Source organism: Rattus rattus, chromosome 9 (genome assembly GCF_011064425.1).
Source record: "Rattus rattus isolate New Zealand chromosome 9, Rrattus_CSIRO_v1, whole genome shotgun sequence".
NCBI classification, from domain to species: domain Eukaryota; kingdom Metazoa; phylum Chordata; class Mammalia; order Rodentia; family Muridae; genus Rattus; species Rattus rattus.
In genome coordinates this window covers 38605810-38623671 of record NC_046162.1, presented here as the reverse complement: position 1 = coordinate 38623671, position 17862 = coordinate 38605810, and the positions used below count along the sequence as shown (strand labels likewise).

The 17862-nt window shown below is 41.3% G+C and overlaps 1 protein-coding gene and 1 pseudogene across 1 annotated transcript; both read left to right on the top strand.

Moving 5' to 3' along the window:
- Positions 1-424: 424 nt before the first annotated feature.
- On the top strand, positions 425-13695 carry LOC116910276 (annotated as a pseudogene).
- A 1181-nt stretch (positions 13696-14876) lies between these two features.
- Positions 14877-15816, top strand: LOC116909416 (olfactory receptor 1361-like). The gene is given in 3 exon segments (XM_032912983.1): positions 14877-15366; positions 15369-15422; positions 15425-15816. Coding segments are annotated over 3 exon segments (936 nt in total).
- Positions 15817-17862: the final 2046 nt, after the last annotated feature.

Genomic DNA, 17862 nt, shown 5'->3' with positions numbered 1-17862 from the left:
CTCTCTATAGGCTTTCTACTTGTTTTATTTACGTTTTCTCGTTTCTCTAAGGGAGTTCTTTATGTCTTTCTTGAAGTCTTCCATCATCATGATCAAATGTGATTTAAAATCAAGATCTTGCTTTTCTGGTGTGTTTGGATATTCAGTGTTTGCTTTGGTGGGAGAACTGGGCTCTGATGATGCCAAGTAGTCTTTGGTTTCTGTTGCTTGGGTTCCTGCGCTTGCCTCTCACCATCAGATTGTCTCTGGTGTTACCTTGTTCTGCTATTCTGACAGTGGCTAGACAGTCCTATATGTGCCTGTGTGTCAGGAGTGCTGGAGACCTATTTCCTGTTTTTCTTTTCAGCCAGTTATGGGAACAGATAGTTCTGCTTTCAGGATGTAGTGCTTCCTCTCTACTGTCTTTCAGCTGTTCCTGTGGGCGATGTGTCCTGAGTCCTGCGCAGTCATTTTGGAGCAGAAAAGTTGGTCTTACCTCTGTTCCTGGGCTAAGTCGGTCCTAGGGGGCTGTGTTTCAGCTATCAATGAAGGCAGCAACCAGAAGGGCCTGCCCCGCCTTTTCTCGGGCCCCTGTGCACAGAGGTCCCAGATGGCATTAGGTGTTTTCCTCTAGAGTCAGAAATGTAGGCAGAGTGTAGTCTCTTCTGGCTTCCCAGGCATTTCTACCCCTCTGAAGGTTTAGCTCTCCCTCCCATGGATTTGGGCGCAGGGAGCTGTTGACCAGGTCCCTTCAGATCTGGGTGGTGTCTGGACTGCAGGGGACCTGCCGCTTGAGTGCCTCTATGTTCCTGTTCCCAGAGACCCTATACAGTTTCCTCTTGGGCCAGGGATGTGGGCAAGGGTGGGCAGTATTGGCGGTCTCTCCCGTTCTGCAGTCTCAGGGTGCCCACCTATCTGGGTGGTGAGCTCACTCTCTCTCTCTCTCTCTCTCTCTCTCTCTCTCTCTCTCTCTCAGGGTTTACATGCTATCTTTCTTATCAACTATCAACTACTTCCTAGGCTTAGCTGAGAAAGAATTGGCTTTTATTGTTTAATACTGACTGGGAATGAAGGCCTCATCTCTCCAGTCATTAAAAGTGCCCTGAATCCTGAAATCAACAGCAAGTAGGACTTTTCCCAGCTTCCTTCCACAATTCTGTTTTTTTAGTTTTTGTTGTCATCTCTCAGAATTTTGCTTATTCATCTGTAAATCAAGTGGGGAAAATGTTATAAGCTTCTGGAGGTACATAGACAGGACAAGAAACACTGAGGATGTCCCCATGCTAGGTTTTGAAGTCCTGCCATGAATCATCTCTGGGAAAGAGATGGGGAGTATATAGGAAGATGTTGGAGCTGCACTCAAGAGTCCATAGATTTTGAGAAGTGCACACATCACTGTGGGCTGGGAAAATACCATGCCCAAGGATGTGGGTTCCCTGAGCACAGGTGCCTTCAGACGCAGAGGACTGTGCACTTTTGATCAAGCTTCCTATCCTTCCAGACTTTGCTTATTTTATAGGATCAAATACATTGTAAAAGCCAATAGTTACTCCCAGGTTGTCTGTAAGCAAGTCCATAAGCCCTTTGTGGAAGAATTATCAAATCATGAGAAGAACTTTCCCTCAAATGGTGCTATAAAGTCATTTTTCTGTGCAGGGGGAAGAAAGATGGAAACTAATTTTTCAAACCCTACAGGCTTTAGATCGATTCAGAATTCTCCCTGGGACTTTACTCCCACCTGAATTGCTTCATCCCCAAGTGCTGACTGAGGCCTAGATGATATGTTTCGCATTGGTTGGTCAGAGGACTAAGAGCAGGCTTACATAGCTACTTTCTGCAGTGCTGTGCAGGATAGCAGGACACTATCCACAGTGGGAATTTATGCTACAGTAAATATCTATAAAAAAAAAATTTTCCCAGACATCCTTCTGACCACGGAGGTCTGGGACAGTATCCACTCTTCACTACTCATTAACCATATTCCCAAGATTTTCCAATCCTTACATAAAATAATTACTTCCTTAGCTCAAGGTAAAGTAATAGAACTGGCCTTTCAGGTATGTTCAGAGTGGTAGAGATGTCAATTTTCTTCTACAAAATGCTGCCTCTCTCCCATAGGCGGCAGTAAAGAGTCCACAGGACCACCAGTAAAAACTTGAGAACAATAAAATAACTGGCTGCTTCTCTTTTACTTTGGCTTCTAAGGAGGGGAGAACAGTAAATGTTACCAGATACTGGTAAGAGTGGTGTATGTGCTTGAATGCTTGTATGTTATTTCCCCAGGTGAATAAACACAACCTAAAGTGGGATTTATAAATTGATTCTGGAAAATAGGGTAGATATTAATTCAAACCGTAATTCAGGATTAATATGAACCTGGTTCTTAACATCAGACCTGAAGATGGCCTTCTGACTCTGCATCTTCATTCTGTAAGCTGGGCTCAGACACATAGGCAGCACCAACAGGTCGACATCTCAGAGTTCCTCCTCACTAGGACTCTCCAGTCCTTCCCAACAGCATGGCTCTTCTTCCTGCTCTTCCTCACCATGTGCCTTGCCACTGTCTGGAAACCTGCTCATCATCACTGCCATCAGCATAGACTCCCCACCTGCACACACCCATGTACTTCTTTCCTGGCCTATCCTTTGTGGATGTCTGCTTCTCCTCCTTGTCCCCAAGGTATTGGCCATCTACATACTTGGGAGTCAGATCAGCTTCTTTCTCTGGATGTCTCACACAGCTATATTTTCTCTATGCTGTGTTTGCTGCTATGGACAATTTTTCTGCTAACTTTTGATGGCCCTATGACCGATTTGTATATGCCACCTTACACTAGAATGAATGACCCATCAGCTCTAGCCCTTCTTGTTATGGGGTCATGGATCACTAGCCAATCTCAACTGTTTGTTGCACATACTGCTCATGGCTCCCTCTCATTCTGTGCAGACAACATCATTCCCTACTTCTTCTGTGATGCAACTCCTCTCTTGAAACTCTCCTGCTCAGACACAATCTCAATGAGCTGATGATTCATACAGAGGGAGCTGTGGTCATGGTCACCCCATTTGTCTGCATCCTCATCTCCTACATCCACATCACCTGTGCTGTCCTGAGAGTCTCATCCCCCAGGGGAGGATGGAAAGCCTTCTCCACCTGTGGCTCCCACCTGGCTGTGGTCTGCCTCTTCTATGGCACTATCATTGCTGTATATTTCTCCTCTTCATTCTCTCACTCAGCTGGGAGGGACATGGCAGGTGCCATGATGTACACAGTGGTGACCCCCATGCTGAACCCTTTCATCTACAGCCTGAGAAACAGGGACATGAAAGGGCTTTGCAAGAAAGTGCTCATCCTGAGATTTCCATCAAGCAGTAATATTGGAAAGTGTTGGACATCACAGAGAGAAATATTTCTAAAATGTTTCAGCCTTTTTTGTCAATTATCTGAAATTTAGTATTTGTCTTTTATAAAGAAAAGCATCTATTATCCTACTAGATCAGAGCCCAGAGCTAAAACCTTTAGGGGTAAAAAAGAATGAAAAGTGTTTAACAAATGTTATTATTTTTAGATTTTCATCAATGCCTTGACAGAATGCACCATGAAAACCCCTGCACAATTTTGGCATGAGTGAGGAGTCTCAATGGGACAACACTGGAAAGTGAGTAATGGTAGGCTCAAAACTGGGTTGGGTGTTGGAATTGACTCCTGCTCCAGATGAGATGTGGTTTCTGAGTTGGGATAACTCTCTTTGTGATGTTCACTACAAGACTGAGCTCTGACTGGCCAAGCAGCAGCATCCACACGACTACACCATATCCAGGGCAATGGGCGTGCTGCTATTTTGTTGGCATCAGCAGATCCTCTGCTCTTGTGTTCAGTTGTGCTTACAACATCTTGTGCTGTCACTGTGTCAGACACCTATATCTGCTTCTGGCATTCTTTTGCAAGTGCTCTGTGTCCCTTGACAGAGCCAGCACCTGACCGGGAGTCTCCAGGACACCTCTGGGAAAACCACAGATGATTTGTTTCTTTTCTCACCACAGAGACCTTAGCCCTTCCAATCTCATAGGAAGATCAGATTTGGTGGTTTTGAGAAGGGAGGGTTTGGAGTTCCAGGAAACTCTACTTCTGCAGCTCACTTTGGACTTAAGGGATGTTACTTTTTGATATCTTGGAATTATACAGCATCTAACATTAAGCAGCACATATGTCAATTTAATAAAACCATCTGTGTCTTCTACAGTTCTAGTGGGCAGACAGACAGTCTCTGGGCCTCTTTGCCTGCCTCTGTCAGTGTTTTGCTGGTGTTTCATGTAGCTATGCTTTGTTGTTTGGTTTGAGACAGAGTCTCGCTGTACAGGCCTGACTGTCCTTGAAATTTCAATTTTGCAAAAAATTATGAGCTTTCAATGTTCATTTCATAATATAACTTTTTAAAGTTAGTGACTCTAACTTAGTTTGTTGATCTTGTGTATTTCTAAGACTTTTCTTTTTTAATTGTAATGAAAAATATTCATTCTTTTTTATTTTTCTTTTTTCCTTTCTGTTTCTTTCTGTTTCACTCTGACTGCTTTTCTCACTGTCCCTCTCATATCCTCCTTATCTCCTTTCTTCCTCCATTCCTCACTTTTTTTTTTTTTTTTTTTTTTGTTCTTTTTTTTTTCTTTCTTTCCAGTTTAACTTTCTGCTGCTTTCTTTGTTTCTTTCCACTGACTGTGGTATTTAATGTGTGAGACACTACATGTCTTCCATGAAACTATCTTCCTTTCCCATTGGATAACATTTATCAAGAGCTCTGTTTGCAGCAAGCAGTGAAACTTCATATCCACTTGTTCTACTGCTTGTGTCTAGCTTCTCTTACACCTCTCATATGTCTCACTCTACTGTAAGTGTGTGTGTGTCCATGTGAGCCTATGTGTGCAGCTTGACCTGGAAGACATCAACCACCTCTGATCTTTCAAATATCTTTATGGTTGGTTGTAAGATTTTCACAGATGTCTACATAGATTATTTTTTTTATTTTTATTTTTTTTTAAAGAAATTTAAGAAAATTCCTTTTCGACATTATTTCTAAAAAGCAGTTCCCCACTCCTTCCTGTCTTTTCCCAGAGTCCTGTTCTGTACGTATCTGGCACTGCCTGCCTTGAGTCTCCCTCCATTGTCCTTGACTGGTTCTTCCTCTTGTGAGCCCTCAATTGCACTGTCCCTCCTCTGTCTTCTGGTTTGCTCAGTCTTTGTTCTTCCAGTGCAAGTCTGCTGAGGGCCGCTGACGAGCTGTATACTTTATCAGGATCTTCCTGATTCCCTAACCTCCACCCAATCCCTGCTTTTCTCTCATTTCCTCTTTCCTGAGTATCTGTTTGAGGTGGCATTTTGGTCAAACTTTCTGTTAGTTCTGTTTTACACTTGCTTGCTTGTTGATTGTTTACTGTGCATATTTTCTGTGCAGGGAACATGTCTGCCAGGATCGTCTACATACTGAGTTCCAGACAGTGGGATTATGATTATGTGGAGACTCTGTGGAGAGAGAGGGGGAAGGAGGAGGGAGAGATAAAAAGGCACACACACACACACACACACACACACACACACACACACAGAGTGAGCTTTATATCAATAACTATCAATGTCACAATATTGATAGTGCAGATAGGGAAAAACTCTTTGAAGCCACAGAAAACCAATGCTACCACTCATTTGAGCTGATGATTTATCTTCTCGTGAACAGGTGTGACACACAATATTAAAGCAGAAAGATGGTTGATTAAGAGGGAAATGCCTTCTACAATCCCAGTATCCAGCATGTCAGTCACTTGCACTCTTTATCCCTTTCTGTTATACCTATGTAAATGGGCTCAGATAATTTTACTCAAATAAGAGTCTACATTTAAATCTTCAACAGTTACTGTATAAAACAGACTTTCAAAATTACTGCAAGTCTTTGTACTCTCATTTTTATTGATTTTTATATATGTCCACCCCTAAGTAAATCTATTTCTCTTTTCAAACATGTAAATACACCACGTATTTTGAAAGTTATTTTGAAAATGCCTAATAAAGCTGACATAGTATCACAGGCCTACAGTACCAGCACCAGGAGGCTGAGGGAGGAGAATCAGAAGCTTGTGGCCAAACTAGTTTATCTTATGAGTTCCAGGTCATATATTACACTGTGAAATTCTGTCTTTATCAACAACAGCAAAAAGAAAACCAAAGGAAATAAATTGGAAACACAAAATATTTTCTCCCCATCGTTTGTTTAGTTGTTTGTTTTTTATTAATTTTTATTGGAGTTTTTAATTTACATTTCAAATATTATCCCCATCCCTACTCCCCCTTCTGCTATGAGTGTGTTCAACCACTGAACCAGACAAAATTTCTGGCATCCCTGCCCTGACATTCCCCTACACTTGGTGGGGGGTGGGAGAACCTTGACAGGACCAAGGGATTCCCCTTCCATTGGTACCCAACAAGGCCATCCTCTGCTACATACAGAGAGACCCATGGGTCTGTCCATGTGTACTCTTTGGATGGTGGGTTAGTCCCAGGGAGCTCTGATTGGTTGGTATAGTTTTTCTTATGGGGCTGCAAGTCCCTTCAGCTCTTTAAATCCTTTCTCTAACTCCTCCAATTGGGACCCTGTTCTCATTTCAGTGGTTGGCTGCAAGTATTCACCTCTGTATTTGTCATTTGTCAGGCTCTGGCAGAACCTCTCAGGAGACAACTATATCAGGCTCCTCTCAGCATGCACTTTTTGGCATCAGCAATATTGTCTTGGTTTGATGGCTATATGTATATGGGCTGGATCCCCAGGTGGGGCAGTCTCTGAATAGCCTTGCCTTTGGTCTCTGCTCCAAACTTTGTCTCTATATCTCCTCCAATGAATATTTCTATTCCTCCTTTTAAGAAGGACCTAAGCATATGCACTTTGTTGCCCTCATTTTTGAGCTTCATGTGGTCTGTGGATTGTATCTTGGGTAGGCTGAGCTTTTAGGCTAATATCCACCTATCAGTGAGGACATCCCATGTATGTTTTTTGTGATTAGGTTACCTCAGTCAGAATGATATTTTCTAGTTTCCCATCTGCCTATGAATTTCATGGATGAAGTCTTTTTTTTTATTTGTTTTTTTTGTTTTTTATGCCTTTTTTTTTTTTTGTTTTTTTTTCTTTTTTTTTGGGCTGGGGACCAAACCTAGGACCTTGGCTTCCTAGGTAAGCTGAGCCAAACTCAACCCTCAAGTCATTGTTTTAATGGCTGAGTAGTACCCTTTGTAAATGTACCACATTTTCTGTATCCATTGCTCTGTTGTACCTCCTCATCTTTTATTTTCAGCAGATTAAATATGACTCCTGACTGTGTTTGCCATGGAAATGAAAATCTAATTATATTAACTGAGCCTCCTATATTCATAGATCATTTTAAATGAGTTTACAGTCAGTATTTTTTCATACATCATCTTTCCTTTCTCTCACCTAAGAATCCTTAATGTATGTATTTGCGGCGTTGTCTATGCATGACCCTGTATTCATTTTTTCCTGCTTCTATTTCCTTTTCTTCAACTTCCAAAATGTCTATATGACTATTTGAAAAATTTACCATTATTTATTGATCTGTTCAAATTTGTAGAGTGCATTTAGTGAACAGCTTATATCCATTGTTTACTTTACAATTCAGAATTTTCACTTGAGGGGTTGGGGATTTAGCTCAGTGGTAGAGCGCTTGCCTAGCAAGCACAAGGGCCTGGGTTCGGTCCCCAGCTCCGAAAAAAAAGAAAAAGAAAAAAAAAAGAATTTCCACTTGACTTTTTTTCCATAATTTTTGGTTTTATTCCTATTTGATTTGACATTGTTTTCACATTTTTTTTTACCTCTTCGATAGTGTTTGTCTTTCCATCTGCCAACATTTAAACAGTGGCTTCTTGGGGATATTTATTGTTAAAGATGGCCTTCTTGCTCTTGCCACAAGGCATATCTCTTGCTAGTTTTTTCTGCTGTAAGGTCATACATATTTCAATATAATAATTGCCTGTTTTTTGCAATCTTTCATTTTGTTGTCAAAACTGGATATTTTGGAATATATCATTGCATATTGAGGCTCTTGTTCCCCTGTTGTGTTTTGTTTACTTGTTTATTGGCTGGGTTATTTTATGGCAGTCTATCCTTCGACACTGTTAATCCTCTGATGAGGATCCTCACATAAAACCACTTTCAGTCACCCTGTCATCAGCCTGGCATGGCCCAATAGTTAGTAAAACTCTTCCACTTTGTTGACCAGAGGAGCTGATAAACTCTAGTATGTTACACCACAATGACTTACTATATTGATAGAAATAAAGTGCACTTAAGCATCTGATCTAGAATGAAGGCTCAGAGGTAAGAGCAGTGATCACTTTTTCAAAGGACCTTGGTTTTATATCCAGTACCTACATTGCCAATCACAACCACCACTAAAACAATATCCAAGAGATCTGACATCCTCTTCTGCTCTCTATGGGCAAGAGGCATGCATGTGATGCACATACATGCATGCAAGAAAACACTCACAAAGGGGTCTGTGTGACCTCTTCATGACCCAAGGCCAGCAAAGCAACAATCCAAGGAAGATTTTTTTCTTTTTCTTTTATTGGATACTTTATGTATTTACATTTCAAATGTTATCCCTCTTTCCCGTTCTCCTTTCAGGTCTCCACACTTCTCTCTGCTTCGATGAAGATGTACTCATTCCCATCCACCCCCTGCAACCTACCCACTCCTACCTCAACAGTACCCTACACTGGGGAAATGAGACTTTACAGGAGCAAGGGCTTCTCTTCCTATTGATGCCATACAATGCCATCCTCTGCTCCATATGCTGCTGGAGCCATGGGTCCCTCCATGTGTACTAATTGGTTAGTAGTTCAGTCCCTGGAACATCTGAGGGATCCGGTTGGTTGATATTGTTGTTCTTTCCATGGGGTTGCAATTCCCTTAAGTTCCTTCAGTCTTTTCTCTAACTCCTCCTTTGGGGTCCTTGTGCTCAGTCTGATGGTTAGCTGCAAGCCACATCTGTATCAGTAAGTCTCTGGCAGAGCCTCTCAGAAGACAGCTATATCAATCAGGTTCCTGTCATCATTCACTTCTTGGCATGCACAACAGTATCTGGGTTCAGTGAATGCATAGGGGATGGATCCCCAGGTGGGGCAGTCTCTGGATCTTCAGACCCTGCTCCAAAATTTCTCCTGTATTTTTTCTCCCATCAGTATTTTTGTTCCCCCATCTAAGGGGACTGACCATCAAGCATTTTGGTCTTGCCTTCTTCTTAAGCTTCATTGGTCTTTTAAATTGTATTCTAGTTTTTGAGGAGCTAATATCCACTTCTCAGTGAATGCATATCATGTGTGTTTCTTTATGACTGGATTACCTCCAGGATGATAATTTCTATTTTGAACATGGTACCCAAAAATTTCATAAAATCATTGTTTTAATAGCTAGAGTATTCCTCCATTGTGTAAATGTGCCATTCTTTCTGTATCCATTCTCTGTTGAAGGATATATGGTTCTTTCCATCCTCACAATATAGTAAGGCTACAGAACATAGTGGACATATGCCCATGTTTTTATGTTGGACATCCTTTTGTTATGCCCAGGAGTGTAGTAGCAGTCCTCAGGTAGTATGATGTCCAATTTTCTGAGGAACAACCAGCATGACTTCCAGAGTGTTTGTACCAGCCTGCAATCCCACCAGTAATGGGAGAGTGTTTGTCACATCCTCATCAGCATCTGCTCTCACCTGAATTCTTGATCTTAGCATTCTGACTGGTGTGAGGTGGAATCTCAATGTTGTTTTGATTTGCATTTCCCTGGTGACTAAGGATGTTGAACATTTCTTTAGATGCTTCTCAGCCATTCAGTAGTCTACATTTGAGAATTCTTTGTTAAGCTCTCTACCCCATTTTTAACTAGGATCATTTTCTTCTCCAGAGGCTAACTTCTTGAGTTCTTTCTATATTAGATATTAGCCCTCTATTGAATGTAGAATTGTTAAAGATCTTTTCCCAATCTGTTGGTTGATGTTCTGTCCTATTGACAGTGTCCTGTGCCTTACAAAAGGTTTACAGTTTTATGAAGTCCCATTGGTTGATTCTTGATTTTAGAGCATAGGCCATTGGTGTTCTGTTCAGGAAAATTTCCCCTGTGCCTATGTGTTTGTGGCTTTTCCCAACTTTCTCTTTTATTAGTTTCAGTGTATCTGGTTTTATGTAGAGATCTTTGATCCACTTGAACTTGAGCTTTGTAAAAGGAGATAAGAAAGGGATGATTTGCATTTTTCTACATGTTGACCTCCAGTTGAACCAGCACCATTTGTTGAAAATGCTATCTTTTTCCCACTGAAAGGTTTAAGCTCATTTGTCAAAGATCACATGACTGTACGTGTTTGGGCTAATATTCATTTATCAGTGAGTGCATATCATGTGTGCTCTTTTTGACTGGGTTACCTCACTTAGGATGATATTTTTTATTTCAATCTATGTACCTAAGAATTCATTTCTGGGTCTTCAATTCTGTTTCATTAATCTGATCTAACTGCCTGTCTCTGTACCCAATACTATATAGTTTTATCACTATTGCTTTGGTAATACTATTTGAGGTCAGGGATAAAGATTCCAGAATTTCTTTTTATTGTTGAATATAGTTTTTGCTATCCTGGGGAATTTGCAAATTGCTCTTTCTATCTCCATGAAGAATTGAGTTAGAATTTTCATGGCAATTGCATTGAATCTGCTGATTGCTTTTGGCAAGATGGCCTTTTTACTATATTAATCCTGCCAATCCATGAGCATGGGAGATCTTTCCATTTTATGAGGTCATCTTTGATTTCTTTCTTCAGACACTTGAATTTCTTGTCATATACATCTTTCCCATGCTTGGTTAGAGTCAAACAAGGTATTTTATATTATTTCTGGCTATCGTGAAGGGTGTCATTTCCCAAGTTTCATTGTCAGCCTGTTTATGCTGTGAGTAGAGGAAGGCTACTGGTTGTTTGAGTTGATTTTATATCCAGTCACTTTGCTGAAATTGTTTATCAGGTTTAGGAGTCTCTGGTGAAATTTTGGGGTCACTTGAGTTTGATCATATCCAAATTTAGTTTCAGTTCTTTTCTAATTAGTACTGCTTTTGACCCCTTTGTTGTCTAGGACTTGAGTACTTTATTGAATAGGGGGAAGAAAGTAGGGCAGCCTGGTCTAGTCCTGGTTTTAGTAGATCGCTTTTGACTTTCTCCATTTAGTTTGATGCTGACTACAGGATTGATGTATATTGCTTTTACTATATTTCGGTATGTGCCTGGAATTCCTGATCATTCCAAGATGTTTAACATGAATGGGTGTTGGATTTTGTCAAATTCTTTGTCATGGTCTAATGAGATGAGCATGTGGGTTTTTTTAGTTTATTTATATAGTGGATTACGTTGATAGATTTCCACATATTGAACCATCTCTGCGTCCCTGGGAGGAAGCCTACTTGATCATGGCAAATGATTGTTTTGATGTGTTCTTCAATTCAGTTTTCAAGAATTTTTTTAAATGTTTTTGCATCGATGTTCATGAGGGAAATTAATCCGAAGTTCTCCTTCTTTGTACAGTCTTTGGAAAGATTTTTTTAAAATGCAGTTCAATACAATTCATCACAACTCAGTCGTAGCTATTGGTTCAACCTAGCAAGTCTGATACCAAGAAGTATATTTTAGACATATTTCAGAAAGTGAATTTGAAAACAAGTTTCCTGGGAGTAACTAACTCAATGCCATGTGCATAACAAAGCTTCAGACATGACTGAATGGAAAGTCATAAAGTACGTGTGATATCTTCCATAAAGATGGGATCCGTAGATTAACTGAGGAAGCAGGTTAAAGAAGAGTCTGGTGCTATAGATTGAGACAAGTTCAAGATAAGGATCTGTGTGATAACTCTGGCCTGGCCACACAGGGAGTCAAGGCTATTAGCCACATCCGTTCTCATCTTTCTGGAAGGAAAATACCTTATAGGTTTCTCCTTTTGAAGAGACAACCCTGTAAGTTTAACTTTTATGGCTCACTTAGGCTTATATGTGAGCACAAGGACGTCCTACACACTTATACAAATAAAAAAAAGTTTTTAAAAAATTAAAATTCCATTAAGATTGATAGCATCTTTACAAAAAGTAGTTTCTGCAGTCATTCTTGCTATTTGTTCTAACTCTGGAAAATTCTCCATGTGTGTGTGTGTGTGTGTGTGTGTGTGTGTGTGTGTGTGTGTGTGTGTTTATGCATGTGTGTGGGTGTATGTGCATGGTGGGGGTGTATGTGCATGTATGTGGGGTTTACAGGTGACCTAGGCTGACTTTTTGGCCTTAGATCATCCTGCTCAGTCTTCCTTTGAGAATTACACAACTGTGCATTGACAATGTCACTCAGCCTATAAACTTATTCTATGAGGCCAGAGGCTATCTTTTGCTTCATCCTCAGATCTGATATTCTTTTAAATTTCACTAATCAATGAATAGCTATATGTGAAAGCACATGTGTGGGTGCAATGTCCATGCATTTATATTTAGGTGGCCTCTATATATGCACACAAGTAATCCATGCCAGTACATACATGTAGAACCTAGAGATTAGCCATGGGGTATCCTCGGATCTCTTTCACAGTCAGTCTCATGGTGACACAGGCTCTATCACTGGACCCAGAGCTTGCTGACTCAGCTGGTTACCCTGCCCTTTCCAGCCAGCATGTCTTCTCTGACCTTTTTTTTGCACTTGGATTATGGCTGGCTGCCATAGCATGTTTGGTATATTGTGTTCTGGATATAAATTGTCTTTAGCAGAGAGAATGCACTTTACCCACTGAGCCACCATCCAAGTTTGCCAAAGTAATGCTTTTTCTGTTGTTTCTTAAGAGAGAGTCCATTGAAGTTGCCAGACTGCCTTCAAATTCACAGGGACCCACTTTCTTCTGTTTTCCAAGTGCTGGGAATAAAAGCATGGACCTTCATGACCAACAAAAAGACTGATTTTAAACTAAGAACTTTATTGTAGACAATTTCAAATATATGTTAAGAACAGACAGCACAGACATTCAAGCACATACATGCAAGAATTAAATAAAATCTGGTATAATTTCATCTGTGCCCTTAAACTTTATTTTCCTATTTTATTTTTTTATTTCTTTGGTCCTGTGGGTGGAAATGGAACCTGGTCCCTGTGCAAGATCAACCAGTCCTCTAAACCATTAAGCCATCTCTCCAGCTTCTAATATCTCTTTCCTTTGTGCTGATTTTGTTTTTATGAGACTGGGTCTGGTATGGTAGATAAGGCTAGCCTGGAACGTGACAGCAATCTCGTTCCCTCAGACTTCAGTGTGTCTGGATGAGAGGTGTAAGCCAGAACATGCTATCATTTTTATCACCTACTTCCCAGGCTGAGCTGAGAAAGAATTGGTTTCTACTGTTTGACTGGGAAGGAAGGCCTCATCTATCTTGTCATTAGAAGTGCCCCAAATCTTGAACTCAACAGCAAGTAGGACTTTCCCCAACTTCCTTCCACAACTCTTGTGTGTTTGCAGTTTTTGTTGTCATCTCTCAGAATTTTGCTTATTCATCTGTAAATCAAGTGGAAGCAGTTTGTAAGCTTCTGGAGGCACAAGGACAGGACATTCACATTGAGGATGTACCCGTGCCAGGTTTAGAAGTCCTGTCATGAATTGTATCTAGGAAAGGGATGGGGAGTACAAAGGAGCTGCACTCAAGGGTCTATACATTTTCAGAAGCGCACACATCACTGAGGGCTTGCAAGACACAATTCCCAAGGATGGAGGTTGTCTGCGGATGGGTATCCTTCAGGCATGGAGGACTACACACTCCCAATCTAACTTTTTCTCACTGAACTTTTCACTGAACTTTACACTGTATATTTCATAATTGAACCAGACCTTGTAATGCCAATTACTCCTAGGCTGCCTATAGGCAGATGAGCCAAAAGCCCTATGTGGTAAGTAATCCAATGTGAGGAAGACAGAACTTTCCATCAGACAGTGCCATGACCTCATTTTCTGTGCTGAGGGATGAAGAATGGAACCTATTCTTTAATACTAAAGGCTGAGATCAGGCTCAGGGAATCCTCTCTGGGACTTCACTCCACACAGATTGCTTCACTCACAAGTTCTGACTGTGAGCTTAGATGATATGTTGCGCCCTTGTTGGTCAAGAGGGACCAAAAGCAGGCTTACACAACTACTTTCTTCTGGTCTTTAATGAGATACTCAGGGACTCTATCCCTAGTGGGACTTCATGCTGCAGAAAATATCTTATTCTCCCAGACCTCCTCCTGACACAGAGGTCTGAGACTGTGATCATCCACTCTTCACCTTCTGAGAACCTAACCATATTCCCAAGATTTTCCAAGCCTTAGAATAATGAACACTATTACCCAACACCTCCAACGTAAAAGTAATAGAACTGGCATGTTAGGCATTTTCAAGGTATTAGAAAGGCCAAAGTTTCTTCTGCACCAAGTGCTGCTCACTCTCTCTCAGAGAGGGGGCAGCGGCAGGAGTCACAGTTCCACCAGTTGGAGCTTGAGATCACTAAACTAGCTGGCTGCTTCTCCTTTCCTTTGAGCTTCTAAGGAGTGGAAAAAAATACAGAAAATGTTACCAGATACAGGTAAGAGTGATGTGCTTGAAAGCTTGTATGTTATATCCAATAAAACTAAAGTGGTCAATCTGGGGAACAAACTGAAACTGGGATTTGTAAATTGCGTGTGTGGAGCAAAGGAGTGGATACAGAAACCCTAATGCAGGATTAGTGTGAACCTGGTTGTAGCATCCAAACCTGAAGATGGCCTTCCGACCTCTTCTTTGTTCTGTAGCTGGGCTCAGACTCATGAGCAGCACCAACCAGTCCAGTGTCACTGAATTCCTCCTCCTGGGACTCTCCAGGCAGCTCCAGCAGCAGCAGCTCCTCTTCCTGCTCTTCCTCAACATGTACCTGGCCACTGTCCTGGGAAACCTGCTCATCATTCTGGCCATCAGCACGGACTCCCACCTTCACACCCCCATGTACTTCTTCCTCAGCAACCTGTCCTTTGTGGATGTCTGCTTCTCCTCCACCACTGTCCCTAAAGTACTGGCCAACCACATACTTGGGAGTCAGGCCATTTCCTTCTCTGGGTGTCTCACCCAGCTGTATTTTCTCGGTGTGTTCGGTAACATGGACAATTTCCTGCTGGCTGTGATGTCCTATGACCGATTTGTGGCCATATGCCACCCTTTACACTACACAACAAAGATGACCCGTCAGCTCTGTGTCCTGCTTGTTGTGGGGTCATGGGTTGTAGCCAACATGAATTGTCTGTTGCACATACTGCTCATGGCTCCCTCTCATTCTGTGCAGACAACATCATTCCCTACTTCTTCTGTGATGCAACTCCTCTCTGAAACTCTCCTGCTCAGACACACATCTCAATGAGCTGATGATTCTTACAGAGGGAGCTGTGGTCATGGTCACCCCATTTGTCTGCATCCTCATCTCCTACATCCACATCACCTGCGCTGTCCTGAGAGTCTCATCCCCCAGGGGAGGATGGAAAGCCTTCTCCACCTGTGGCTCCCACCTGGCTGTGGTCTGCCTCTTCTATGGCACCATCATCGCTGTGTATTTCAACCCATCATCCTCTCACTTAGCTGGGAAGGACATGGCAGCTGCAGTGATGTATGCAGTGGTGACCCCCATGCTGAACCCTTTCATCTATAGCCTGAGGAACAGCGACATGAAAGCGGCTTTAAGGAAAGTGCTCGCCATGAGATTTCCATCTAAGCAGTAATGTTGAAAGTGTTGCACATCACAGAGGGAGCTATTGTCTAAGAATTCTTCATGTTTTGTCAATTATCTGAAACTTCTCACTTACGTTTTGTAAGAAAAGCATCAATTATCTCTCCCAAATACAGAGCCCAGAATATGTAATGTTATATGATGACATCTGGGCATTACATAGCATCTACCATTTAGCAGGAAATAGGTTGATTCAATAAAAATGAGCTGTGCTTTCTATAGTTCTAGGTTGACCTGTCAGTCCCTCTTCCCTTTTTCCTGTCTCTGTCAAGTCTGCTGGTGTTCCTAGGTAGCAATTCTTTTGTTCTTGTTTGCTGCTGTTGTTGTTGCTGCTGTTGTTTTGTTTTATTTTGTATGAGACAGAGTCTTGCTATGCAGGTCTAGTTGTCCTGGATGTTTCACTTAGTAAAAAGTTTATTGGCTTTCAATTTCCATTTCATAGTAAAACTTTTAAAGTTAGTGCCTGTAACTTGGTTTTACTGATCTTGTGTATTTTTATTTCTAAGATTTTTCTTTTCAATTGTGATGAAAATTCTCATTCCTTTTATTTTTCTTTTCTTTTCATTTTTGTTTCTTTCTGTTTCACTCTGTCTCTCACTCTCCCTTCCAACCACCCTTCCTCCATCCACCCCTCCCTCTTACCCTCCTCCCTCTCTCTTTCTTTCCTCCTTTCTTTCTTTCACACCATTTTAACTTCTGCTTTCATATTCTCTGATGTGTGGCCTTCCCCTGGACCGTGGTTAGTTAAAGAGGCTACGTTCTTACAGAAAACAGACTCTTCCTGTGGTTGATTTAAAGTTGCTATGTTCTTAATGAAAACCATTTGTTCTTTCCTAGTGGCTAAGACTTGCCAACAGCTCTATAGCTAGGGGCTAGAGGTGAGACTTCATTCCCTCTTCCTCTGCTACTTGTGTGTAGCCTCTGCTTACACAGGTCTCAGATGTGTTGTCACTCCACTGTGAGCCCATGTGTGCAGCTTTGCCCGGAAGACATCTACCACCTCTATTTCTTACACGCTTTATGCTTAAAGTTGGTAGGACTTCTCAGATGTATGGATTATTGTTTTCAAAGTTGCAGACATTATTTGTAAAAGCAATTCCCCCACTCCTTCCTTCCTTTCCCCGTAGAATTTTGTCATGTGTCTGGCAGTACTTCCTGTCTTTGCCCTTTACCTGTTGTCCTTGTCTCTTGCTTTCTCTCTGATCTCCAGCTTGTGCTAACACTTTCCCTGTCTTCTGCTTTGCTCACTCTTCCTTCTTCCAGTACAAGTCTGCTGAGGGCCTAATGAGCTGTTTCTTTTGATCAGGATCTTCTGATTCCCTAATCTCCACCTGATCCCTGCTTTTCTCACAATTCCTCTTCCTGAAGTCTCTGTTTAATCTGGCAATTTTATTAAACTTTTGTTTAGTTCCACTTTATACTTGTTAGTTTGTTTTTTTGTTTACTGTGCATGTTTTCTGGTCAGTGAGTACGTCTGCCACCTTTGTCTACATAGTGAGTTCCAGGACAGTGGGATTATGTGGAGACCCTGCTTCAGAAAGGGAAAGAGAGACAGAGACAGAGTCAGAGAGACAGATACACAGAGACAGAGAAATAGAGACATAGAGACTCTGAGATATATATAATCAGTACTGATGGAGCAAATAGGGAAATTTTTATTTGACTCTACAGAAAAACTATTCTACTACCCATTTGAGTGGATGTTTAACTTCTCATGAACATGTGCAGCATACAATATTAAAGCAGGAAAATGGTTAATAAAAAGGGAAATGTCTTCCATAATCCCAGCATACAGCATGCCATTCATGCATTCTATATCCCTTTCTGTCATATCTATTTTACAAAAGAAGGTTCTAAATTACTGCAAGTTTTCATACTTCTATTTTTATTAATTAACCTTAGTAATTCTACTTATCCTTTGAACATGAAAATGTATAGTATGTTTTGAATTTTATTTTGAAAATTGTGTGGCGTTGAGCTGCAAAAGGTACCCTGATTCCTGATCCAGACAGGTTGAATCCCTGGAAACCCTAATAGG